The 26,675-nt window shown below is 37.4% G+C and overlaps 1 protein-coding gene across 1 annotated transcript; it reads left to right on the top strand.

Annotated features, from left to right (window-relative positions):
* The first annotated feature begins 1,303 nt into the window (after window positions 1-1,303).
* On the top strand, window positions 1,304-19,765 carry LOC145990181 (coiled-coil domain-containing protein 97-like). The gene is made up of 4 exons (XM_083125842.1): window positions 1,304-1,442; window positions 6,432-7,130; window positions 9,302-9,571; window positions 19,417-19,765. Exons 2-4 carry the CDS (start codon window positions 6,439-6,441, stop codon window positions 19,604-19,606), a joined length of 1,152 nt encoding a protein of 383 aa, XP_082981968.1. The 5' UTR covers window positions 1,304-1,442; window positions 6,432-6,438; the 3' UTR covers window positions 19,607-19,765.
* The last annotated feature ends 6,910 nt before the right edge of the window (window positions 19,766-26,675 follow it).

The raw sequence follows: 26,675 nt of genomic DNA, 5'->3' as shown, positions 1-26,675 counted from the left end.
ACTCTTGCAAACAAAGATACATTAAATTACCCATAATGTAGCATAAAGTACAATAAACAATAAACAAAAGATATACATTACAAACAAGGTGCATTATTACATATAATAACAAAGAAATTACGCTTTCTTTTACAAAAATAAATACATTAGTGACATATCTTCTACTGTTGACGTCACATAAAAATGTGGATCATATCAAATTTCCGACTTTTCGGGGCCCCGAGCAGTCGAAGAATACCAAATGGTCATTTTAAAAAGTCGTTAATTCTCGACTTTTCTGCATTGTAAATGTCTGAAACTTATGGAAAATTGTTAGTTTTTGTACCAGAAATGCAAAAACAATCAGTTAAAGTGAAAATGACGTGTAGAATCGAGATTTACAGAGCTACGGGAAATTTTGAAAATTTCCCGTTGGGAAATTACGATTTTTTCTCGACCGGAATGTCGGGATTTAAAAAATTTTCGGCCCGATCCCGTTCCGACCCCAAAAATTCTGTTCCGCACTATATTCCCAACAGGAAAATTTTCGGAACAGGAGATTTTTTATTTAGCTTCGCATTTCTGCCTGTTTTGACTAATCGCGACGATGAGGATGGACTTAATCAATTTCATCTTCAGGATGAACACTCAAAAAGAACACCCATACCGAGGCAGGTATTTGTTACTCCTAGCATCGTAGCGTGCTATGCTAACCACTCCGCCACGGAGATCGATATATGTCTGGGGACCTAGGTAGAATTGTATTGTGCTTCTCATACAGGAGTTTTACAAAATCTGTACACAGAAACTCGCGGTTACAGAAGTTATTATCCGAAAAGTATTGCATATTAGTCAACGTAAATTGAACAACAAGGGCTTCCTGAAGGCTTGCTCGTCAACCTCGCCCTCACCCCCCCCCCCTCCTGCACTGTGGGGGTTTTGCGGTTTATAGATCCGGCACTGGTATCATGATATGATATAGATACGTGAACAAGGGTAGGCATGGCTCTAGGTAGGTCAAGCCCAAAGCCCTCTCTTGATCTGCCTCTTCTACTTCTATAGAAAAAGCACTCCTACCCTCTTACGAATTCCGCAGTCCACAAATGTATAAATGTTGTCAGGTTTTCATAGCACAAATCTTGATGCCAATGTGGGCTGTTATCTTTTGCTGATGCTAGAAATACTAGAGTTTCTGCCTACACTCAAATGAAATCGAATCCCGATCTTTGTAATTTGTTGTAATGTGAAAACAGCAAGAACATGAACTACCGAAGGTTACTTTTATTTTCATGACCTGGCGCGACTGATATCGAATAAGAGAAAATCGAATTATCAACAAACATGGCGGCGACGTAATGGAAACGTATGCAGATGTCAACATAAAAAATCAAGTTGTATTTTGCATTTAACGGATCAGTGAGCTGTACACATCGTTGAAAATATATATTTTTCAAAGGACAAAGGTATGTATGTAAACACAACCATATTCTACACTAAGACAATGGTGAACGTATCATTAGAACTGACGAAACGTTAAGTTCTTATGTTACCAAAAATAAATATTGTGACAAAAAATTATACTGTGGTTTGACATGTTTCTCTTTTGTTTACTTAGTGGTCGTTGTTTGCACATCGAATGACGACGACCCACATATAGCCTAATTAGAACTTAACTGTGTGAAGTGGAATGCAAACCCCTGTGCCTCCACTTGGACCGAACCCTGGACCCTTTGATTACAATGTGACAGTGTTACCATTTTGCCATCGAATGTATTTCATTATAGATATTTCAGTGATTTATCATAGGACTCAGTAGCAACAACTTTACTTACCGAATTAATGATAGGGTAAAAATCTGATATTCCCTGAACACCTATAACTTCTTCGTTTTGTCAATTTTTGACATTTGTACTTACCTATCTGCTTCGCGGAACATTCTTTAACGTGTATTGACGTTTTTTTTGATCAAATGTTTTTGTAACGAAGAACGTACGTTTCCGCAAATGGTTCGTGGGGCTATGTGTCAATGGTTCGTGGGGCTATGCGAGAATGGTGTGTGGGGCTACGCATAGTTTTTTCGAAACCAATTTTTAACTATTGTAACCTATACGTGACCCTACCTAACCTAACCTTACTGGAAATGGTTCATGGGGCTATGCGTCAATGGTTGAATTTCCGCTCTGAAACATTCCCACATCACACAAAACACCTTCCAGATGTTAGACAATGCTACAGGAACTTATTTCCGTAAGTAGTTTCTTCTGTAAAAATGAAGAAATCTGTCCGGGGAATATCAGATTAGGGTAAAAATGCGATATAACCCAAAAAGATTTCTTCAAATTTACAGGAGAAACTACTTACTGAAATCAGTTTCTGTAGCATTGTCGAAGTTCTGCGAGGTATTTTCTTTCGTGGAAACTGAAAACTTCACCATAGAATGCTGCAGAACAAGAAATAATCACTTTTTATGTAAGGAACTTGCATTTTCTGTAAAGCGACAACATTTTGCCATTGTTTCCATTATGTACCTGCAGATGGCGCGAGCGTCGAAAGTCACACGGTCTCGCCAGTGATTCCAAATGTGCCTTTTTTTTTATGAGATTGTTTTTTCTTTTTTTTTTTAACTATGCTTACCTAACCCAACCTTGCCGGAAATGGTCTGCGGGGCTATCGTGGATGGTTTTTGGGGCTATCGTGAATGTTTTTTTGGGGCTATCCGTCAATGGTTTGTGATGACATAATGAACACGAAAGTAGGTATTTTTAGGTTAAGAAGGTTGAAACACTTCATACACACTCCAAATCGACAAAACACAAGCACGGCACGCGATGATCCATGACAAGTGCACGCCATATTGTCTGTTACCCAAGCGGAACAAGGAAGACAAATAATGACTCGTAATATAAAAAGTTGACACTGTTTTATGGAAAAAGTCATAACTTCACCTCAAAGAATCTTCCGCAATGCAGAATAGGTAAGTATCAATGCTAAAATGAACAAAATAAACGAGTGAGAAGTGTTCGGGCTATATCGCATAATTACCCAGATTAGTACCAATGATAGTGTTTGTATAATTTTTTGGTACTAGTTTACTATCCACAAACAGATTTCTTCATTTTTACAGACGGAACTACTTACGGTAATATGTTCCTGTAGCATTGTTAAACATCTGGAAGGTGTTTTCTATGTGGGAATGTGTCATAGCGGAAATTCATTATTTTTGTTGAAAATTCATTCTCCAATGCACAATAGCCTTTGGTGCATACACCTTATTAGATTATCGCGTGTCGTGCTTGTGTTTTGTTGATTTTCATTGGGGATGCAGTGTTTCCAACCACGCCATTGTTTTCCGAAAACATGACGTGTCGTGGATGCGTGGTGAAATTCATACCGGGTGGGGAAAACCATTCACGGATAGCCCCACGAACCTTTTCCGGCAAGGTTAGGTCAGGTTAGGCAAGCATAGTTAAAATTTTGGTAAATGTCTGTTATATCGGAGACACATTAAAATCGGATATTTTGTCTTTTGGATGGTTCATACTTACCAATTGTGTATTGTGGAACATAGTTGAAGGTGCCATTATGCTTTTTACACGAAAATAACTTCGTTTTTTCACATTACGAGTAATTATTTTGGTTCCTTCCTTCTGTTGCGGAACATACAATATGTCACGCACAGCTGTGGATCATAGGGCGTCATGCGTGTGTTTTGTCGATTTGGAGTGGGTATGCAGTGTTTCCAACCTTCTTAACTGAAAAATACCTACTTTCGTGTTCATGATGTCATCATAAACCATTGACGGATAGCCCCATGGACCATTTCCGGCAAGGTTAGGTTAGGTAAGCATAGTTAAAAAAAAATTCTCGTAAAAAAAAGGCACATTTGGAAACACTGGCGAGACTGCGTGACTTTCGACGCTTGCGCCATCTGCAGGTACATAATGGAAACGGAATAATGTTGTCGCTTTGCACAAAATGCAAGTATATTATATGAAAAGTGCTTATTTCTTGTTGTGCAGCATTCTATGGTGAGAAAATACCTCCACGAACTTTCAAAATGCTACAGAAACTGATTCCCGTAAGTAGTTTCTTCTGTAAAAATGAAAAAAATGTGTCTCCGATATAACAGACATTTACCAACATTTTGTTCGTAAAACAATGTGCAAAGTGTAAAAAAAAGAATAAAAAAAATCGATTTGTTAGTATTTTTTGGGTTTTGAAGGTTGGAAACCCTGAGCATCGAATGAAAAGGGACAAAAGACAAGCACGATGTGCGATGATCTACGAAGGTTTACTGACTACATATTGTGTCTTAGGCAAGCGAAAAAACTAAAAGAAAGAAGTATTCGTAATAAAGAGGTAAGTGACATTTTGAGGTTTAATTTGAGCCTTATTTCTTTGGTACCTAAATGTGTCAATGCAAAAAATAGTATTGGGGGCAGGTGGCTCCAGCCAGTTTCTAACATACCTTCAAAAGGGACTCTATATAGAAAGGCGGGTAGCCGGAGCAGAGGCGGGACCATGGTAGCGGTAGGTTAATTACCCCAGGGGCGGAGCCCGGAATTGGTGGGAAATTTGAATATAGCAACCACCTCGCAACTTCAAATGGCTGTACAGTCGTAAATACTTATTTCCGCGCTCCAGAATTTAATTGTTCTCAATTAGCAGCACATAACCTTCATATAGAAAAAAAAATCACCTGCGAAATCTAGGGTGTAAGATTTCGACACGGACCCACTTCAGAGTCTTATTAATTACTCCCCTGCATTTCCTGGAGAACGATTTTTTCATATCTTGTACTCCTATATTGTTTGTGAGCAGCCATTTGTTTACTGTCATCTTGGGTACTGACTACTGGTGCCATCTACTTCATATGTGTGGGGTGCGAAGGTGTATTATGTCCGTAAATGCTGCTGTTGTTATGTTAGGTGGATCATGTTTAGAGCTGTTAGCATAAAAAAAAAAAACATTCTTAATGCTTTTTTTGTTAATTCAGGTGGGTCAGGTTTAAGATACACATTCAGGACCATTACCCAATACATTTCTCAGGATTTAAAATTATTCAAATAAGTGTTATGTACTCAGCATAATATTCACTGCATGACTGATTAGGCACCAAAGGCAGTTTGAAATGTAACTAAATTCTTTAATTCAAAAAATAATGATTCTTAAATAACTATGGGCCTTCCCAATGGCGTACTGGTAATGTCATGATATTGCAATCCAGGGGTCCTGGGTTCGATACTTGGTGCAGGCACAAAAGTGGACTTAAAAACTTTAGTATGTGTATAATATTTGTAATATGCCTGTAAGATGCCATATGCATTTATAGGCTCATGTTTAGAATGATTATTTACTAATAATAATAATGCACTGTACTTTTTAGTGGGTAAAATTATGATGCCTTACTTGGTTTTCTGACTTTCTTGTTTAAGACATGAAAGGTGTTCAGTTTTTAGTGTGTTTTGAAACAATGATAAAGAACATAAAAGTTTTGTGACCAAATAAATGTAATAATTTTCCAAGTGACATCTTGGAAATTTAGCTCAGAGGTGCAATTTTCATGTAGAACATAAGTGTTACTTACATTCAACATGGACCAACGTAAAATAAGAATATACATACGCAACATGTTAACACTAAATTGTGCACGTATTAAACACACAACGTAATCAATTTATCCAGCTCATTTTCCTCAGAAGAATTGTTCATACATTTAAGACAAATGTGTTTAGCAGCAACAGTCTGAAGTACATATTTGGCTTCTCTCTCTCTCTCTAGTAATTTACAATGCATTACAGAAAAGAAATTGCGAGCGAAGTAAGCAAGAAAATTTTTAGATCTAATTTTTGAAAACTGAAAACAATATTGATTTAATAGGGCACAATTCATTTCACGAGGCTCCATGGCATTGTAGTTTACAGTATTTTCCATTTATTTAGTTCGACTCCTGTGCCCCCTAGCTACGACTCCAAACTTGAGACTGTTAGAAAAGCAGGCATTGCGAGCAAAGTGAGCAAGATAATTTTACGAAACATATTTTTATTTGCATAAAATTTGAATTCAAAGGGGGTGGGGGAGCAATTTCCCCCCTCTGCCCACCCTGCAGGTGTTCTTGGCTGTCTGGAAAAAAAAAATGCAATAAATATATGAAAACTAATACCATCTTGAGTATCATTTTGTCCTGCTGGTCTTGATTTTCTTCAATGTTTGCCATCCCTAGAATTGGTTTCCATTCAAAGTTAGAGGGTGCAATGTACCCCCTGCCCCCTCCCGTGGTTGTGCTACTGATATAGCTCAGAATGTATTAAATAATTTTGAGTTGTGATGAAGGGTGCAGTAACACACACACTGGTGAAGAATTCTACTAAATTTGCAGTAGGTCTGTTATGACTTGCTGCATAGACAATAAGGCTAAACTAAATAATCTAATTCTAGTTTTTATTTTTCAGTGCAACCATGCCTGTTAAAATAGATGAGGACATACCCAGAACACTTTTTGGGGAAATCTCTCAAGATACCAATAGGTTGCCCACACTGGAGAGAGAAAGTACAGCAAGCAGCGAGAGTGAGATTTCGGAAGGCAGCAGCTCATCGACAGAAAGCAGGCAAGGCAGTAGCACGTCTGGTGTATTCAGCGAAGACAGTTGCGGATTGGCTGATGACGAACAGAGTGACGCAGATGGTTTGGCGAGAGAAGACAGGCTGAGAGACAAATTTCGTAGAAGTCTCCTCGATCATCTAGCAGGCACAAAGGCACATTTCAAGAGCCAACAGCAAGGTGAACCAGAACTGAAATTCGCGCAGAAGCGTCAGATTGCAAGCGACGTTTTGGATCACAGTGCAGGACAGTTTCTTGCTCGGTTCGGGAGATACTTGAAAGAGAACCACTTGGAGTATTTCCAGAGTATGAGAGTTGACTACGAAGTTGACTATTACTTGAAGCAGTTGCAGAGATACCACTGCAAGGCTACAAACAGGGTGGATGTGAAAAACCGAAGGTTCGAAGCCCTCAAGGAACTTATTGGCAAGGGTTCATATTTCAGCGAGGAGGAGATGAGGAAGAGAAACCCCCTTCTCTACGAACATCTCGTTGGCCAATACTTGACGGACGAAGAGAGAGAGCAAGCCGACAAGATTGACATGAGCAGGTATTTTAATTAAGTTATTCAGTGTTAAAAGTTATTTTGAATGATGATGCCTCAGTGTGAATCGGGTTTAAATTACAGTTGCATAGAAAAAATTTGTTTGACCTACAGTAGGACATTCCACTCCATGTAAATAACAAAATGAGGTAATCATAAAATTATTTCCATGGAACACCAATTTGACATTCTTCGATTTTACATTTTCCAGCATTATGCATTCAATCTTGATGATCCCAAAATAGCAAAATACTATGAAGTTTTCCTCAATTTTATGTTTTCCCACAATTTAAGTTTTTCAGCTTGGTCCCTGAAAAATGTAAAATCAAAGTTCCACTGCATTGTTATTATTGCATTATTGTTTAAATGTTTGTGACTGCATACAATTTGTATATTTCACCAACAAAAATTATTAGCATCTGTAGCCTATGTGCTCCACACACAAATGAAGACAATTTTTTCTACATTTTTAATGTGTCCCACACATAACACAATTTTGTTAATGTTTTTTATGTATTTTGGCTGTTATCATACTCAAGTTTTTTAACATATTTTGTTAGCAGATACCACAAGTACAATTTAATCCAATATCATGTCTAGAGCCTTCCATTTTGTGTGGGAAATGTCACACAAGTATCTCTTGAATGTTCCCAATACATTCCAATTATTGGAAGTTTATACTTCTTACACCAATATATAATTCCATGTAACATGCATAAAAGCAATTTATTCGCCTGTTGCTTTGTTTATGTCCACTTATGCTCAAATAGGCTAATCAGGACTGAACCAACAGTGTACCCAAACCAACGAGGACTGAACTATGTGACCTCTTGATAACAAGATGACAGGGTAATCACTATATCCTCAAGGTGACCTGTGTATCAATTAGATTGACAGCAGACTTCTGTCGGTTAACATTTATTAAATTATGTTTTTGCAACTTACACATGATTATAAACCGTATTTACTCATATATAATGTGCACTTTTTCCCAAAATTTTTGCCACCAAAAACTGTGGTGCATATTATGCGCGGAATAATTTGGACAGCCAACATGAAACCATTCAGGGTCATTCCATGATTTTTTTACACTTGCGTTGATTTTTCGTGTTTATGGAACCGTATAATGTTATATATTGTTGTAAAGCTTAAATTCTGCATTTTCTGAATATGGGAACCATTCAAAATGGTGACACTAATGTGCAGTGCGGTTGAAAAAAACTCATCAGTTAAATCTTTGTTTGTTTAATGTTGCTTCTGACTTTTGTCAGTTATTACCAAAAAATTCACCCAATTCTTTCAGTCGCACGGACACATGTAGTTATTTGTTGAATATGGAGTATATGTTGAGAAATGTTCTGAAATATGGAAATAATGTGTAAACATAACTAAAATATGTAAAATAAGAGCCAAAACCTACATGTATAAATATGGAAAATTAAAACTGAATTTTTAGAGTCTACATACCATGATGCACAAAGTTAATACAAAATATAACTGATTTCAGCTTCATACATAAATATGTATAAATCCGTTCCCTGCTTATAATTTTTTTATGAATGAACACAAATATTGGAGGACAGATTCCTATATAAAAATTGAACCTATGTCAAAACGAAACATCAAACTACTACTTTTGGTAGAGTATTAATAAAAAGCACAGGAACACTTATTGTACTGTTTGAAGCAAAGTAATCAAGAGTGAGACTTCTTTGATGTTAATAAAACAGATTTTAGGAAAAGTTATCATCCTTATATGACTTAAAAATATTTTTGGTGTACTGCATATCTGCAATGTTGACAAAAATGAGTTAAGAAATCATTAAAAATCATTGCTTTTTTTAAAAAAAAACTGAAAATGTATTAATTTTACATTACTGGATTTACTGCAATTGATTTGTGTTCTAAATTTTGGGACAGCATAGCCTACGTTTCCCTTGCTGCGATCTGGTAACCTTCATGGGTGTTCTTTGTGAGTGTCCCTTCATCATGTCATCACTCATCATCATCATTGCAATTAGCCAAAAGTGGCAGAAAGCGATGCTAAATGTAAACAATCAAACCAAATCCCTTTTTACTTTTACAAGTACTCATCTCTTTAAAGGTGCTTCGTGTACAGTTGTTGTGAATGTAAAAATGGCTATCATGATTGTGTGATTTTTTTTTTTTGTTTACAGTTTTTCCAACATGCTATTGGACCACATCGAGAGGGATCAGATCTGCAGTTTAAGAAGGAAGCAGCAAGAGGAGGAAGATAATGCATTCGAGGAGGAAGAAGAGAGTGATGATGAAGATGATGATGATGATGCTCTTGAGGAGACCAATATGGATCAAGACACGGAACCTGAACCCTTGTCCTCAGAAGAGAAAGATTTATTGAAACAAGAATTTGTGACGAGCATGTATAGGAGTTTCCTAGAGGGGCAGGATGAAGACTTTGACTACACGTAAGTGGTTTAAAAATTTGGATGTAACTGAGTGCATTGCTTCATACTTTTTAAATAACAATCAAAATACGGTTATGGAATGGGTAATCGTGACGTCAACAGAGCTAGTGTTCCGGATGTATGTATCCAAACAAACTTTCACACAGTGAAGCCCCTATGCTTTCGCATTGCAAACAGATTGCCAAGGTGTGACTTTTAGTGACAGTAGTTAGGAAACAGAAAGATGATGTGTATCGTACATCCGGGAGAATAAAGTAGGTAAAATTGGTAGTTTTCCAAGAAACACATCAACAACTTACTATCAAAAGATCGATATAGTGTTTACACTGATATGCGATAGACAGTATTTTGTTTCCTCACTGCTGTCACAGTAACAAGCGATAACTTTCTGCAATCAGTTTTCATCATGTAAGAAAGCTTCATATATTTTTTTAACATGTGTGCTAAATCCGCCAATGTTCCGAAGGTAACCCCTCATCTGTAAGTAATGGACATTTCCACTTTGACATGAAAAACGTTTTAAATCCATTCATTTTACAGATGACGACACAAATATGAGATCTGCAAAATATCTCGGCGATATTTGTTTTGGTTCTCGAGAAAAACACCTTCAAACACCGCTGAAATTCACCTCCTACGTCACTGATTTGAAAACGTCCTCTCCACAGACACAAGGTCCTCTGACGTCATCACTTAGAAATGCATGCGCATGTCTTCTGCTCGTCCCGTCAACTTAGCATGAGCTGCGGAAGCGACAGCAAGGTCACTTGTTACTGTGTAAAACAAGTATCTTGTAACTTCCAGTGCAAAAATGTGTGCTGCATTTCTTGGAGATGAATTATGCCCTAGCAGTATAGTAGTATTTACTATAATTCAGCCACTCGGTACAGGATTTTCCCATTAGGTGACAAAGCAAAACTTGTAGCAGTCAATGGCTGAACATGTGAACAGCCTTGTTCATTGCGAATACATGGATTGCTCCTGACTGGCAAGAACTTAATGTTATAGGAATGCCTTTTCTGGAAATACAATTATTTTCGTCATAATATTTTCTTCGCAAATTTTAAGATAATACGTTTAGAACACACTGGTTTACACGCCAATTTCTGCAATATAAGAGGTGATACAGTATAAAAAGGTACGGGGAGTTTTTAAATTTCCTTCAGTAAATGAGTCTTCTTCAGTTAATATATATATATATTGCAAATTTTTGTATTTAGTCTACTTTTCCGTCACTTTTTTAACCACAACGATGAGAACGTAATTTAGTATGTATCTTCTCTAACATCACATTTCTTCCCACTTTTGGCTAATCGCTACAATGAAGATGAATGACTACAAGCAGTATTCGAAGTCGGGGTGCAGGAGGGCACACCCCGTCCACACACACACTACTACCACCACCAACAAGAAGCACAATCTAAGTATCACCCAACCTGCCACGATACGAGATGAACTTTTTCTTCTGTCCCATCTCATTTCGAAAACATTCACTAGTTCTTGTCCCATCTCCTTTTATGCGACGAGACTGAAAATGTCTCGTCTCGTGAGCAACACTAACATTAACAATAGAAGCATCCCCCTAGGTGTCCCCTAAGTCTCGAGCAAACATCCTCCCATGTAACAATTTCCAGTTCAATGAAATGTCACTCACAAGGGAACAGTCATGCCCAGGTTGAGAGTCAAACCTGGAACATGCGACTTCCTCAGATACATCATGAATTTTGTGTATAATAATTACAACGCCAGTTCATTCCTGGAAATTCTGAATCTGCAGGTCGGTTTACATATATAAGCAGGATAATATTCAGTTTTCGAGGGCTCGTACCGTTAAAACGAGGAGTCAATAAATATATATATATATATTAAGAAAGGTTTTTTTTGTATTTATAATGATAAGCCTTTGCATACGTTGTTATAGATCGACCACAAAAAAAAAAAACCTTGGGACGAGAAGTCCCCGCGCAGCTTTCCCTTCCTCCCTCCACCTCAGGCCATAAGGAAGCATGGTCAACTCTCCCCCTTCCCTACTTGGGGGGGTACAGTGCACAGGACTCGCGGGTCTGCTCAGGTTGATTTGCTCGTGGTTCCACTGTAATTCTATATTTTTCGAAACTTGAGACGAGAACGAGAATTGCCCTCCCAAACCGAGACGGATGTTTATAAATTGAGACGAGACTCTCAATGAGACATTTACAAATAAACACGAGACAGACATTTACAACTCTCAACGAGAAAGAGACCACGGCTGCCATGTCTCGTCTCGATAGGATCCTTAGTGGTGAAGTTGTGAACCAACCAATTAATGCATTCGGGGTAACGAGATGAGGCGGCTTTTTTCGCAGTACAAAATTCAATATATATCGTACCATTTCAGTATGGGATATTGTTATGCACATGGACGTATATATAGTTCACGTGGTGGTGGTTGGGGGGGGGGGGGGGTTGATGGATCAACTTTTGGTATGATTAGGGTTGCTTAATTTCGTAAGTGAAAATCCAGGATACTGCTGGCTGGAAGCTTGTTGGGGAGCATGGGATGGTGGACCCGACAAAGTTGTGTGTATGTAGTCACGAAGTCACGCTAGTATTGATGCTTTTCTGTTCATCTTGTGTCACTGCATTTTTGAAAACCAAATATCTTTAAGATGACTCAAGGGGGAAAAAATAAGTGATTTGACAGTCTCAATGCAGTTTCTTGTCGTAGAAATTCCGAAACTATCAGGAAATTGCAGACATTTGGTCTGCAGTTCCCCATCTGGTGTGTGGAATTACGTAATTTCCTTACCATCCGTATCCCGTCTTACGTCTCTAATTTAAGAGAATAAAATAAGTCCGAAGAAATTTTTATGAACAAGCTGATGAAGAGGTAACCCTGGCAATTTTACTGAACCAAAGGGGGGTGGACCCTTAAATACACCCTTCGTTATACACATTATTTCCTTGTAATAATTATACATAAACTAAGTATTAATATGTACTGTGCAACTGATGTAATCATCTCAGTGTATTTTCTCTTAATTGCCCAAGAATATTTGATCGTAACTTGCGCAACAGAAATGAAACACAAACTGAAATTGCTTTATGGAAAATAAAGTAAAATAGGCTGAAGAATGTGAAAATTCTTATTTTGCACTACATAGATTACGGTAAATTTCGATAAATATAAGTTTAAAATATATATATTTTTGAAAGTTTGGTTAGCAACGAATTTTACAAGCAACACTTTTCGCATTACCTGAGAACACGCACGCAGCAGAACCCTTTTATTTATCTTGCACGTGAGCAGCAGGGATATTTCATGGAAGAATGATCATTACAAAGCATAGCTTTCCTTTCCACGTACGCTCCTTCTTCCATTATTTAAATCTGTACATATTTGTAAAACTGCTGCACATGTTCGCTCACAGCAGGCTACCCCATAGACAGTAGCTACCCGCAGTAAACAGGATGTTCAAAGCAGACGACAAACGAGCTCTCTCTAAGGCGTGACGTATTAACATGGCGGCGGCGTGTTTTCAGCGCAACTCTAGCCTTGCAACTTTGGAAGTTTCGTTTCTGCCTTAAACTGGACACAGAGAAACGCGAGAACTTGCAGGGGTCAATTTTCCAGGGTGTAGTTTTTAAAATTGTTGTAAAAAAATTGAGTGGAAATGTCCATTAGTAAAAGTATCTATATATTTACCAGAATCTAATATAATACACCTCTTTATATTGCTTGCTAACTGCTGTCACTAACAAAAGTTATCCTTTTTCTATACATTTTCAATGCAAAAGGATAGGAGCAAGCGGGATGAGAGTTTTGTTTGGGTACATGCATCCGGGGACATCACCGCTTAACCTGTTCATTGTATTGAAGCAAGGCTCGTGTGCTTACATTTTGAGCCTTCTCAACAGCACAGTGGCTAACACTATTGTATTACCTTGTAATCGAGGGGTCCAATTGTGATTGCACATTGATTCTGCCTGCCAAGTGGTAAAGAACCTGAACAGAACTGCGCATCCTGTGCATCATACTCATGAGATGTGGAGAGGGGTAGAGTGGATCATGCTTCCTTATGACCAAAGTTGAACTGATGTAGAGGAAGATGTGCGAAGACTTTTTGACGTAGGTTCTTTTGTGTGTGTGGTCTCTCTATAGAAGGCGGCCCTTTTAGAAGACACTATAATTTAAACCTATCTTCCACCCTGGAAATTATATTCTTACGGTATAATGAGGCTCTTGTGCCTGTTCCCAGACCAAACCAATACAGAAACCACTCCCAAACTTTACACAAATACTGATTCCAACACTTGTAAATTGTAACAATTTAGTGAAGTTCAGAATATTTATCAATTACATATCATAGCAATCTATAAGTGTTTTGCTTTAATATTTGTAATCTCATCTTCTTCCTCCTCTTGCAGGTGTGGGTAACCAAAGCCTGTCCTCTGACTACAAAAATTGATAATTCCATCGGCAATATGCTCTTTCTAAATTCCTTTTCCTTTTGGTCTGTAATGTAGTAATTTTCGAGGCTTACTGCTATCAGCCATCCTCAGAACATATTGATTCCACTTTAACTGATATTTTTCAGTTTCTTTCACCTTCCATTTATATTGTATTTCTTCACTTCTAATTTTGTATTGTAAGGTTACTCCACTTAAATACTGCAAGAATCTCATTTGTGAACAATTTATTCTAGTTTTGTTTGTTAGTATCTAGTTTTGACAAAGAGTCCAACATTCGCTACCATACAGAAGAGCCAGTTTTGTAATTGTTATTTTATCTATTTTGAATTTCTTTTCTCATTTGTTTTCCAAAATTTCTTTTCAGAATTCCATTTAAACTATTATATTTTATTAAGTTTTTCTCAAAATCTTTTTGATGTTCGAGCTGCGAAATATGGCTTTCCAAATATACAAAATCTGTTACCTGTTCAATTATTTTATTGTTTATCACCATTTTCACTCTAGGTAGTTCTTTTTACCATTTGTTATCATTGACTTTGTTTTACCCTCTGAAATTTTCATCTTATAATATGTGAGAATTGATTACAGTTTGAAAACATACCTTTGTAGAATCATCTTCACTTTCTGACATCAATATGTGCTCGTCTGCAAATATTACTCTTTGAATTTCCATCAGTGTATATTCCTGAGAGCATTATAGATTTCCATTCATGAATTATTTTACCAAGGTACAAAATAAATAAATAATAATGGAGAACATAATCATTTAATCACAAAATTGGGTTATGTAAAATTTCCAGGATATTTATTCTCCGTGAAAGTGCTGTGCAACATATTTGCAGGCTCCACAAGCCACCAGGTAAAGTACTTTCTAATACTGATACCTTTGTTATCAGTTTATAACAATACATTGATATCAGCCACTTTGGATGCTTCTTTTTAGGAGTTATGTGTATACAGGGTGTTTCCATGACCTTGAATCAAACTAGCAGTGTGCATGGAGACTGACCCAAGTACCAAAGTGAGACAAGGAACCCCAGTCTGCACCATTAAAAAGTTTTAAGCCAAAACTAGTTGCGGCTGCATATGACAGTGAAATAAGACAATGAAAGATACAGCTTGTAGATGAAATACATACATTCAGGGTGCACTGCCTGGCAGTAACAGCTGACAATTGGGTGCCGAGCCGAGGGACATCCTGGCAAGAATCCTTGCTGCCTGTGATACCAGAAGAACTCCAGTGATGTTAGAGTGGATTTGACAGAGTTTCTTGCGATGCTGTCATGCTTGCATTGATAGGGGGGTCGCCATTTTGAACAACTGCTGTAGAATGCTATGATACACTGTAGTAATTAATGTCTGTACTAAATCTATCAGTCGGCCGCGGTGGCTCAGTCGGTAACGTGTCTGACTACCATGCTAAAGGTCCTGGGTTCGATCCCCGGCCGGTTCAAATCCGGGAACTTTTCTAACGATGGAAGCAGCCCCGGCGCCCACTCAGCATCGAATAACATGGGTACCTGGGGGGAAACCCTGGGGGGTAAAGGCAGTCAGGGGCGAGATGCTGATCACATCACCCCCACTCACGACCGGATCAAGAAAGTGTGGGGCGTTACCCCCACACCCCCTATACGCCTTCATGGCGTGGTGCTATGCACAGGGGAGCTGTTTTTTTTTACCCCACATCCCCTGTCAGTTTGATTCAAGGTCACGGAAACATCCCTTATAAAGAAAACTGAGTTTTCAAAGATTTAGTTGTGACAAGAAAGAGTACAGCTTATATTAGTTGTGCTATGTACCTATATGGATATTGCAGACATTTAATTTCCATTCATTAATTTTATCTAATCATCATTCATCCTCATCATTATGATTGGAGTGTGGCCATAAAGTAATACAAAAAAATAAACGCACAAAAATATACATATGTGTTCTGTGTGTCATCTGTGTGTGTGTGTTCATGATCATCTCTTCTTTGATTTCATATAATTGTTGCTCATCTTCATCTTTGTGATAGCTAAAAGTTCTAAAAATAAGAGAAATTGACTTCACAAGTTGTTGAAACAGATATATATCCTTAACCTTATGGAGGTGTCTGATTGGCAAGTAAGCAATGTACGCATGACATTGTTATTTCTTATTTCTGTACATACACTAAACAAGGCCACCCAGTAATGCCCCTCATCCCCAATCCTCACCCTTACCACCACCTTTCCTCAACCCTCCCCCCCAACCACTCACAGTTTTCGACAAGCCTGGCGAAAGAACTACCTATTTTTTTTGTGCCACTGTCAACACTTTTTTTCTGGACCTGGCAACACTGCAGGTCACGCTAACGCTTCGTTCTTGTCACAAAGTTCTACAATGTTTCTCTACTCCTGAATATGTGACATACCATCACGAAAATTTGAAGTTTTTCTGCATCTGGTCTCCTCTTTCACTTTATATTTATATGTATATGTATGTATATATATATACAGGTATTGGACAAAATAATGGAAACACCTGTGGAAGTTGGAACATCATGTATTAATACGGTGTTGGGCCACCTTTAGCATGCAATACAACTTGGATTCGGGACGGAATAGACCGATACAAGTCCTGACTGGTGGTGAGTGGAATTTGAAGCCATTCTTCATGCAGCACAGCCTCCAGCTCAGGTAGAGACGAAGGAGGTCGAAATCAACGCCGAACCCTGGATTCCAAAACAGCCCACAGAAGCTCGATGATATTCAGGTCTGGGGACTGGGTGGGCCAGGGAAGATGTTGAATCTCATCAGCATGCTCTGGAAACCACTGTTGAACAGTGCCAGCAGTATGAATGGGGGCATTATCATCCTGGAAGATGGCATTCCGGTTTGGAAATAAGGTTTGCACCATTAGGTGGATCTGGTTATCCAAGAGTTCTCTATACACTGCTTATGAGACCCGACTGTGTAATGTGACAAGGGGGCTGCCGAATACCATGATATAATGCCCCAGACCATAATAAAGCCGCCACCATGTTTGACAGTCGGGCGGTGACAGTCCACATCGTATGCTGCCGAGGGTGTTCGCCATACAGACACGCGTCCAGTAGTGGGGAAGAGGGTAAAGGTTGACTAGTCTGACCAAATTACATGTTTCCAGTCCTCCAACGTCCAAATTTTGTGGTCATTGCATCATGCACGTCACCTTCGAGCACTCGTCTCAGTTATTAGGGACTTGGCAATAGCAACACGCCCATGGATACCCATTTGATGCAGTTCCCGCCACACTGTTTTGCATGACATGGGGTGTTTATTTGCTGATTAAGTTCTGTAGTCACTTTGGAGGCCATTGGTTTCTTCTGCAACGTCACAATACGCTTCAAGGACCGGCGGTCCCTTTCCTGTAGCTTCGTCTTTCAACCACTATTGTGCTTAGCAGACCCCGTTTCACCGTGCACTGTGTATGCGATCATGACTTTCGAGACCGTGCCTCGTGTTACACCGCATAACTTCGCTGTTTTGCTCACAGATGCTCCAGTGAAACGGGCACCAACAATTCGACCTCTTTCAAACACCGTAAGGTCGGCTATACTGGTCACTCACTACACCTGAACAACGTGCACTACCACATTGCCTCACTCTACTGTCAGTGCACAGTCCATACTACCTGCAGCAAACAAGAGAAGGTTGATTTCAGCCGTGCACAGCATTACCAGGCACATTGAAAATATGCCCCACTTCTGACTCGTGTTTCCATTATTTTGTCCAATACCTGTGTATATATATATATATATATATATATATATATATATATATATATATATATATATATTATATGTATGTATGTATGTATATATAGGGTGTCTCATCTAACATTGCAACCTGAAATATTTCGTGATCAACAACAAATATTGAAAAACTGCTTTCGCAGATATATAAGTATGAGAGAGGCTCATGAAATTAGTGGACACAATACGTTCAACTACATAAGGAAGTATGATTTTCAACACAAACTTTGGTTTTTTTAATGGAAATCCCATTTTATTTCCAGCTCATTTGAAAGTAGGGAAAAAATCATTAAGAATGGCGTTCGTTACATTGTAATACGTCTAGTAGTTCTCAAGTAAATGTAACCTGAAGTTGACGCTTGAAACAAACATTCTCCCAAGTTGATTCCTGTGTCGTAACATACATATCCCCCTTTTGATGCCATTCGTGTATCATAACAAACATGTTACTCTTCTGCATACTATGCATTGTACTTAGGAAAGTTGTTACGTTCCCAACAACTGCAGGTTGTACATAAGTAAACTCTGACAAATTATCGAAAAGGTTCTGATACATCTTTCTGAGTTATCAAATAAGGGTTTTTTAAAAAGTATAAATTTTAAACATTCCGCCATCAGTTACATACATAAATGTTAGTACATTAACATCTTTCTAATTTTTAATTGGCGTTCAGTTATTCACGTCATAATTTTTAGTACATTAGAACAATCAACTCTTCTCGTTTGGTCATGACAAATCTTTAATTTTTCAACTTTGAAACTTTGCAGCTTATACATTTTTCCTTCAAATTGATTTATCAAATTAAGCAAGGGTATAACAAAGTACACTGATTAACCAGACGTTTGTGATAGTGTACGTACATCAGAACTGTTGCTGAGAAAATAGTATTTTCAGACTCTGAAAAGGCCGGGATGATACTTATCTATGGCGAGCGTAGGAAAAATGCAGCACATGCGTGCAGGCTGTATGCGTGACGACATTTGCACTCGGCTCTGCCGACCGCAAATGTGAGGGATGCGCCTTCACGCTCAACTTCAGGTTACATTTACTTGAGAACTACTTGACGTATTACAATGTAACAAACACCATTCTTAATGATTTTTTCCCTACTTTCAAATGAGCTGAAAATAAAATGGGGTTTCCATTAAAAAAAAAGAACAAAGTTTGTGTTGAAAATCGTACTTCCTTACGTAGTTGAATGTATTGTGTCCACTAATTTCATGAGCCCCTCTCATACCTATATATCTGCGAAAGCAGTTTTTCAATATTTGTTGTTGTTCACGAAATATTTCAGGTCGCAATGTTAGATGAGACACCCTGTATATAATATAACCTTTGTTATTTTAAATTGGAATTATACAAGTATCAGTATCGGTTAGAGTATCGGCATCGGTATCGGTTCATAGTGGTATCGGCTCAGCCCCATTAAATACATGAATCATTCTAATGACCTGGTCTGGATAATTCTGGTTCTTGGTCTGGAAAACCTGGAAAAGTCAGGAAATATTGTTTTACAAAATTGTGGACACCCTGTATTAGTTTGTTTTTGTTAAGTTTTTTTTCGTACCCTGTAAATGTGGACATCCATTTTGAACACTGACGTGAGTGAATTAATTTGCCTCTATCTATTTGCAGTGACGTAGATTTCAACACAGAGTATGACTGCTTGGACGTAAGACAGCAGGACGAAGAAGAGAAATATTTCGACTCTGAAACCCCGGAGATCGTTGGTGAGGATGGTGCATCCTGTGGTGACGATGATGAACTGGATAGGTACATGAACAATTTGAAAGAAGAAAAGCCAATGGATACATCCTCCACGTAACAGTGCTATCAGTATGATTATTTTCTTTTGCCTTTGTATAGAAAAATAGATCTTGTTAATTTGTATATAAATGCTTAGCTTACTCATATGACAAATATCTGCCATTATGTATGTATATGTAAATACGTGTGTGTGTGTGTGTGAAGAATGTAATAATAAAAACACTATCCACTATTAGTGCACATTTTAATGTTTTTCTCTCCACATCTCTTTCTGTCTCTCATTTCAAATAGCAAAATATTAATGGTTGCCTGACAATTTTTAAAAATTTTCATTTTATTGTTGTAATGTCTATGGAAGGGCAGTTCAAAACAGTCATTATTTCTTTTTTATGTGACGTGATTTAAAAATTGTGACTATTTTTATTTCATGGCTTTCTCCATTTTTGGCCTTTGCAGACATTTGCAATAAATTTGGTAAGTAGAATAAATGACAGAAACCTGGGATAAGAAACATTGTCTTCAGTACATTTCAAGCTACATTTTATGTTCAGCATATATTTTTTTTTTTACCATCTCTAATGGAAATGGATAAAATTTAGGGTGAAAAATTATATTATCTTTTCAACATAAATCAAAGTTAAGAATATTTTTAGCAGGAAAGGACCGTGATATCAGAGCTGTAATTTTTTTTAGAAGGAAGGTATACATTCAGGGGGGGAGTTTGTCAAAAGCAGCCAAATTTACATTAGTACAGAATTCCAGGAAGTGCCATGTAGTAGTTGGTTAGCCCACCAGATTTGTAGGTTTGATCCACACCACTGGCAAGGAGAATTTGTTTACATGAAGACATGAGAGTGAAGGTGCTCAGAACATTCACTGTGATGTACATGTTTTTGTTTTTGGCACCAAACATGCAAAAGAGGGAAAGTTGGACAAGAGTAAACATCACCGCAACCTGTGAAAGTTTTGACTCACTATTAAATTAATGAATTAACTATTAAATTAATATTCAGGCTAGTTTGAAAATAAATAGATCTAAAAACTTTTCTTGCTCGCTTCGCTCGCAATAATGCATCAATACATGTATAGCATTTGGATAAGGTGATTGTGAATCATATGCAGTTTTACAGGGTAGGTGGTGTAAAATTATTTTAATAAACATACATGCTCCAACAGAAGATAAAGATGATTTTTATACAGAGTTAGAACAGGTCTTTGATAAATTTAGGCACCTGGAATGTTCTGAGCCTTTACCGGCCTGGGGCATTTCAGTGTACAGTTAATGAGATAGTTAAGTATAAATTAGATGTAGTAGCTGTCCAGGAAGTTAGGTGTCCAGGAGAAGGGAATTGTAAAACTAAAAATTATACTTTTTTCTATGGTGGTACTGAAAATCACAATTTTGGAACAGGCTTTTTCATAAATAATAGAATTATCTCGGCTCTTAAAACAGTAGAATTTGTTAATGACAGGATATCATATGCAGTTTTACAGGGTAGGTGGTGTAAAATTATTTTAATAAACATACATGCACCAACGGAAGATAAAGATGATAATACTAAAGATGATTTTTATACAGAGCTAGAACAGGTCTTTGATAAATTTTCTCAGTATGATATGAAAATTCTGTTAGGTGACTGTGATGCACAGATTGGCAAAGAAGAGACATTTAAACCCACAATTGATAAAGAAAGTCTTCATGAATTAAGTAATGATAATGGTATAAGATTGATTACTTTTGCAACCTCAAAGAATTTAATTGTAAAAAGTACCACTTTTAAACATAAAGATATCCATAAATATACCTGGTCTTCTTCAGATGGTAAAACTCATAATCAGATAGATCATATTCTCATTGATAAGAGAAGGCATACTAGTATAATTTGACGTTCGTACACATAGAGGTGCTGACTGTGCCAGTGACCATTATTTAGTAATTGCTAAATTAAGAGAAAGACTCTCAGTGATAAATCATAAACAACAAAATCTAAAAGTTCTAAAATTTGATACAGGAAAGTTTACTGATGAAAGAATTAAGAAAGATTACCAAATTAAACTGTCAAATAGATTTGATGTTTTGCAGGATTTAAATGATGATGAAAATATAAATGAAACAGACGTAAATAAGAATTGGGAGCACATACGTAATGCAATAGAATCAGCAGCTAAAGAAAGTATATTATACCATAAACCAAGAAAAAGTAAGCCATGGTTTGATATTGAATGTCATAATCTAATAGAAATAAGAGATCAGGCTAGACTTAGGTGGTTAAATAACTCTGATGATACAAATCTAAACAATTATAATAGAATAAAGCGAGAAGTTAACCGCACGTTTAGAAGTAAAAAAAGAGATTACTTGAAAAGCAAAATTAACGAAATTGAAACAAACAGCAAAAATAAAAATATCAGAGATTTATATAAAGGTGTAAATGAGTTTAGAAAGGGGTGGCAACCTAAAGTAAACTTGATAAAAGATAAAGACGGTGATTTTGTAGCTGACCCAAGCGATATTCTAAATAGATGGAAGAACTACTTTAATGACCTTTTAAATGTCCATGTAGGAGATAAATCAGATGTAAATGAAGTACACACAGCAGAACCTTTAGTTCCAGAACCTAACTTGACTGAAGTTAAAGATTCTATTAAAAGGCTAAAGAATAACAAAGCACCTGGCATTGATTTAATACCAGCTGAGTTAATTAAATATGGTGGAAATTCATTAATATGTCAAATTCATAAATTATTTTGTTTAATATGGAATAAGGAAGAAATCCCTCAACAGTGGAAAGAATCCATAATTGTTCCTGTGTTTAAAAAAGGTGATAAAATGAACTGCAATAATTACCGTGGAATTTCTCTACTCTCAACAACATACAAAATATTGTCTAACATTCTTTTAACAAGACTAACCCCATATGCTAATGAAATGATAGGTGATTATCAATGTGGATTTAAACGTAACAGATCAACTACAGATCAAATTTTTCACATCAGACAGACACTTGAAAAAAAGTGGGAATATAATCAAAATGTCCATCAGCTATTCATTGATTTCAAAAAAGCATATGATTCGGTCAAAAGAGATAAATTATATAATATATTAGTAGAGTTTGGAATACCTAAGAAGCTTGTTAGTATGATAAAAATATCCACCAGTGAAACAGAAAGTAAAATTCGTATGGGTATTAATATGTCTGACAAATTTACAATTCATGATGGGTTAAAACAAGGAGATGCATTATCTCCATTGCTCTTTAATTTTGCCTTAGAATATGCTGTTAGGAAGGTAAAAGAAACTAAAGAAGGACTAAAATTAAATGGTGTGACTCAGTTGTTAGCATATGCAGATGATGTAGACTTATTAGGGGATGATATAAATACAATTAAGAATAATGCTAAAATATTTTTCAAAACTGCTAAAGAGATAGGTTTGGAAGTTAACAAAGAGAAAACTAAATATATGCTTACAGGCCGAAACCAAGTGTTAGGTAATAATCAATATCTAATTATTGATAACAACTTGTTTGAACCAGTTTCCAAATTCAAATACTTAGGAGTAATATTAACAAATGAAAATTATATTAAAGAGGAAATAAAAAGTAGGCTAAATTCAGGAAATGCATGTTACTTCTCTCTTCATAAACTTTTGTCTTCTTGTTTAATATCTAAGAAACTAAAAATTAAAATCTACAAAACAGTATTTTTTCCTGTAGTATTATATGGATGTGAAACTTGTTCCCTTACATTGAAAGAGGAACATAAATTGAGAGTATTTGAAAATAAGATCCTTAGGAAAATCTTTGGACCTAAAAGGGATGAGGAGACAGGCGAGTGGAGAAGGTTACATAATTTAGAACTACATAATTTGTATTCATGTCCAGATATTATTAGAATGATTAAATCAAGAAGACTTAGGTGGGCAGGCCATGTGGCACGAATGGGAGAGGGAAGAGGAGTTTACAGGATTCTTGTTGGGAAACCTGATGGTAAGAGACCTGTAGGAAGGCCAAGACGAAAATGGAGGGACAACGTTGAGATGGACCTAAGGGAAATTGGTAGGGATGGAAAAGATTATATAGAACTTGCTCAAGATAGGGAAAGATGGAAGGCCTGTGTTGCTGCAGCCATGAACCTTCGGGTTTAAGAAGGCTAGGGAGTTAGTTAGTTAGATTGTGAATGATTACATACTACTATCTTAATAGCAGGTGCATTATTTCAATGGTGGTGTTCTATTAGAAATACTATTGTTGATTCCCTGCATTCTGTAATAATTCTACCAAGTGTCCTGCATGGTGACAACTTGCAAATTACACGATAAAGCAGAAAAAATATTTAATGTCAAACATGCATTTCTAACTTTTCGTCACAGGACAATTTTACCTTAGCAAGTGAAAATTGCACTCAAGATAAATTCTATGTAATTGTTCCTATTGATAACAAAAATAATAATATTTATCCCAAGTAAAAAGGGGAGAGTTCTTTAATGGAGGACCTTATTGCCCCGATGTTAGAAATTTATGGCTATGTACGGCTCAGTATATACCTCATGAAACAACTCAGTTTGAATTTTCGGGCATGAGGGAGGGTTTCCGCGAGGTTCTCCCTTCTGTAGCAGCCTCGGACACTGTTGCCAACTTAGCTCTTTTGGAGCCAGGTCCAGCTAACTCTTTCGTGCACTGGGGAACCCCCCCCACCCTGCCCCAATATGGTGCCATCATTGGCTCCGGCCCACATAGACTAACTTTTGCCATAAATATACATTTTGCACGGGATGTTGTTGTATTGGTTGTGTAGCTCCACCCCCTCTTACCTCCCCAGCTACTACTTTATAGTGCCGTGGGTGACATGAAGATGACATAATATTGTTATCTGGGAGCACTTTCTTTTCAATTTCATACGACCACTGGTGGATTATTGAGATGGGTGATGCCCCTATCTAGACTGTGAAAACTAAGAATAAATTGCCATCACTTTAAAGTTAACTGTAATAGCAGCACCTTCCCCCACTCCCCTTTGACAAGTAACATTACCCTAGATCGAGCCTTCGAAAAATCTAGCTCCTTGAAAGTCAATTTTAAACCGTTGAAGGTGAAATTTAGTTCTTTTATGCACATCAGATTTGGTGACACTGCCAGGATGGCCGTAGGAGGCAAGGAGAAGTGCTGTATGCTTATGGAAGTATTATTTTATTTGTGAGAGGTGAGAAGTTGAAATTGGTGAAAGGACAGTCACAAACACACATGGACAGGACATAACATGAGCCCAACAGAGGAATATCCTGGCTGTGAGGTCTTACGGCAGAGCCTTGTGAGTCTGCAAAATGCAGTATCATCCCTGCATGCAACGCTATATTGTTTGATTTCTTTCTTCTTATTTGAACTCCAGTAACACATTAAAGCGCATATGTGCATCAAAATACACTGCCACTGTCCCACCATCCATTTCATAAGTTCATCATCATCACCTCCAAGGGTTCAAAGCTGCACTTCTCTGACGGCAATCTACTACGTTTGTATAGACCCTGACAAACTTTCTGCATACCAGATGGCACATTATAATATATATTTTTTTAATGTAAATTTGACTTTCGAAAGAAATGTTCATTTCACCTAGCATCATTACCTAAAAGTAATTAATGCAGAAACAAAGACATCATTGATTAATTGGCAGACTTGCCTTGGACACCTAAATTTGCATAAAAATGTAAATTTATATCATTCAAGTATGTGATCAATACTTAAGGTAAAGAGTGGCACTTTCACACAAGATGTGCATTTATTTCAATATCATCGGATTGAGCACTGCTACTGATAAAAACAAAACATAGTACGAGAGAGTGTGAATTTCTCCCCATCTTGCAAGTAGAAGTGATTTTTTAAGTTGATTTTTAAGCTAGATATGATCTGTAAAATACATGATGAGTAATTATAAACTCCCATGTATTCCTTTTGGACAAACAACTTCAACTTCATGTTACGACTAATTAAATGGAAGTTTCGACTTCCCTAACACAAATAAAATCCTCAATCCATCCTGTTCTTGTTAATGTGTTTTTCTGCACCATCGGAAGTTTGATGTCCCCAAGAGAACTAGTAAAACAATACTCCCATAAGCGTAATGCTAAGTTTTCTTCCCCACCTACAACCATCCAGTGCACAGACCTTTCTCTCTCCAGCTTGCTGCAGTAGTCTAGTGAAATTATTGGGTAACGTAGAAGTAATTGTAATAAAATATCTTGCAACTGTTTCTGAATGGGTAAAATGTGAGGAAAACGATGGTATTTTATTTTTCCATTTAATAATATCACAGATCTATAATGATCGAAAAGGAAAAGCCTCGATCAAGCGAAAAGTATCGTTCTTCAATCACAATGGCACGAAGCAGCAGGTAAAGCATTGACACCAGAATTAGTCATCATCACTTTCCGATTCCACGTCTGTCGCATCTGTTACATATGACATGTGATTACATGGCATTCAGTGCAGGCACTTGTGCAGTCAAGACCATGTTTCTTGCAGTTGCACTACATGGTAGCACACTGAGTTATAGAGCAGCCACATTTTATGAACTTCAGCAACTGCTCAGGTGCAGGGAGTTGGCCCGTCTTCACTGGTGACAGATGGCCATCACGAAGTTCCCAACCCCATTGGAGCAGATCGAGCTCGTTGGAAAGCCAGACCTGAACTTGAAGATATATGCATAGAGAGAGATAGTAGGAGGCATCCTCAGTAGGCGGCAGTACTTCAGGCGTCACTTTAGCTGTCGACTTAATTGTTTTCGAGGTAAACTTGTGATAGCGAATGTAATTCAGAGTTTGAACGATGCAACCCCCATATAGACACACCATAGCTTTATTACCAGATATTTAATTTGTTTTTGTGTTCTCCCTGCAGTTCTGAAGATTGCAGCCTGTTCTCGGAAACACTCGTTCTTCCCCAGCAGTAGAATGGAATCCCGTTTCCCTAAGCGAAAATGGTTTAGATGTAGTGTCACATCCCAGCAGATGTAGTGTCACATCCCCATGAGCGAAGAGAATGTTAGAGCACACGGCATCACCCAGTGTTTGTTTCATTGTCTTGATGTCGTAGACCATCACACTCTTGGAACTTTTCTTTGGCTCAGGA

Source organism: Lepisma saccharinum, chromosome 7, assembly GCF_977018435.1.
Source record: "Lepisma saccharinum chromosome 7, izLepSacc3.1, whole genome shotgun sequence".
Taxonomy (NCBI): domain Eukaryota; kingdom Metazoa; phylum Arthropoda; class Insecta; order Zygentoma; family Lepismatidae; genus Lepisma; species Lepisma saccharinum.
The sequence above is the reverse complement of the archived record's forward strand: the minus strand, read 5'-3'. Positions and strand labels throughout refer to the sequence as shown.

Coding starts and splice junctions, on each gene's coding strand:
- LOC145990181 (XM_083125842.1), top strand. CDS start 6,439: ATGCCTGTTAAAATAGATGAGGACATACCCAGAACACTTTTTGGGGAA. Junction 7,131..9,301: donor GACAAGATTGACATGAGCAG/GTATTTTAATTA, acceptor TTTTGTTTACAG/TTTTTCCAACATGCTATTGG. Junction 9,572..19,416: donor GATGAAGACTTTGACTACAC/GTAAGTGGTTTA, acceptor ATCTATTTGCAG/TGACGTAGATTTCAACACAG.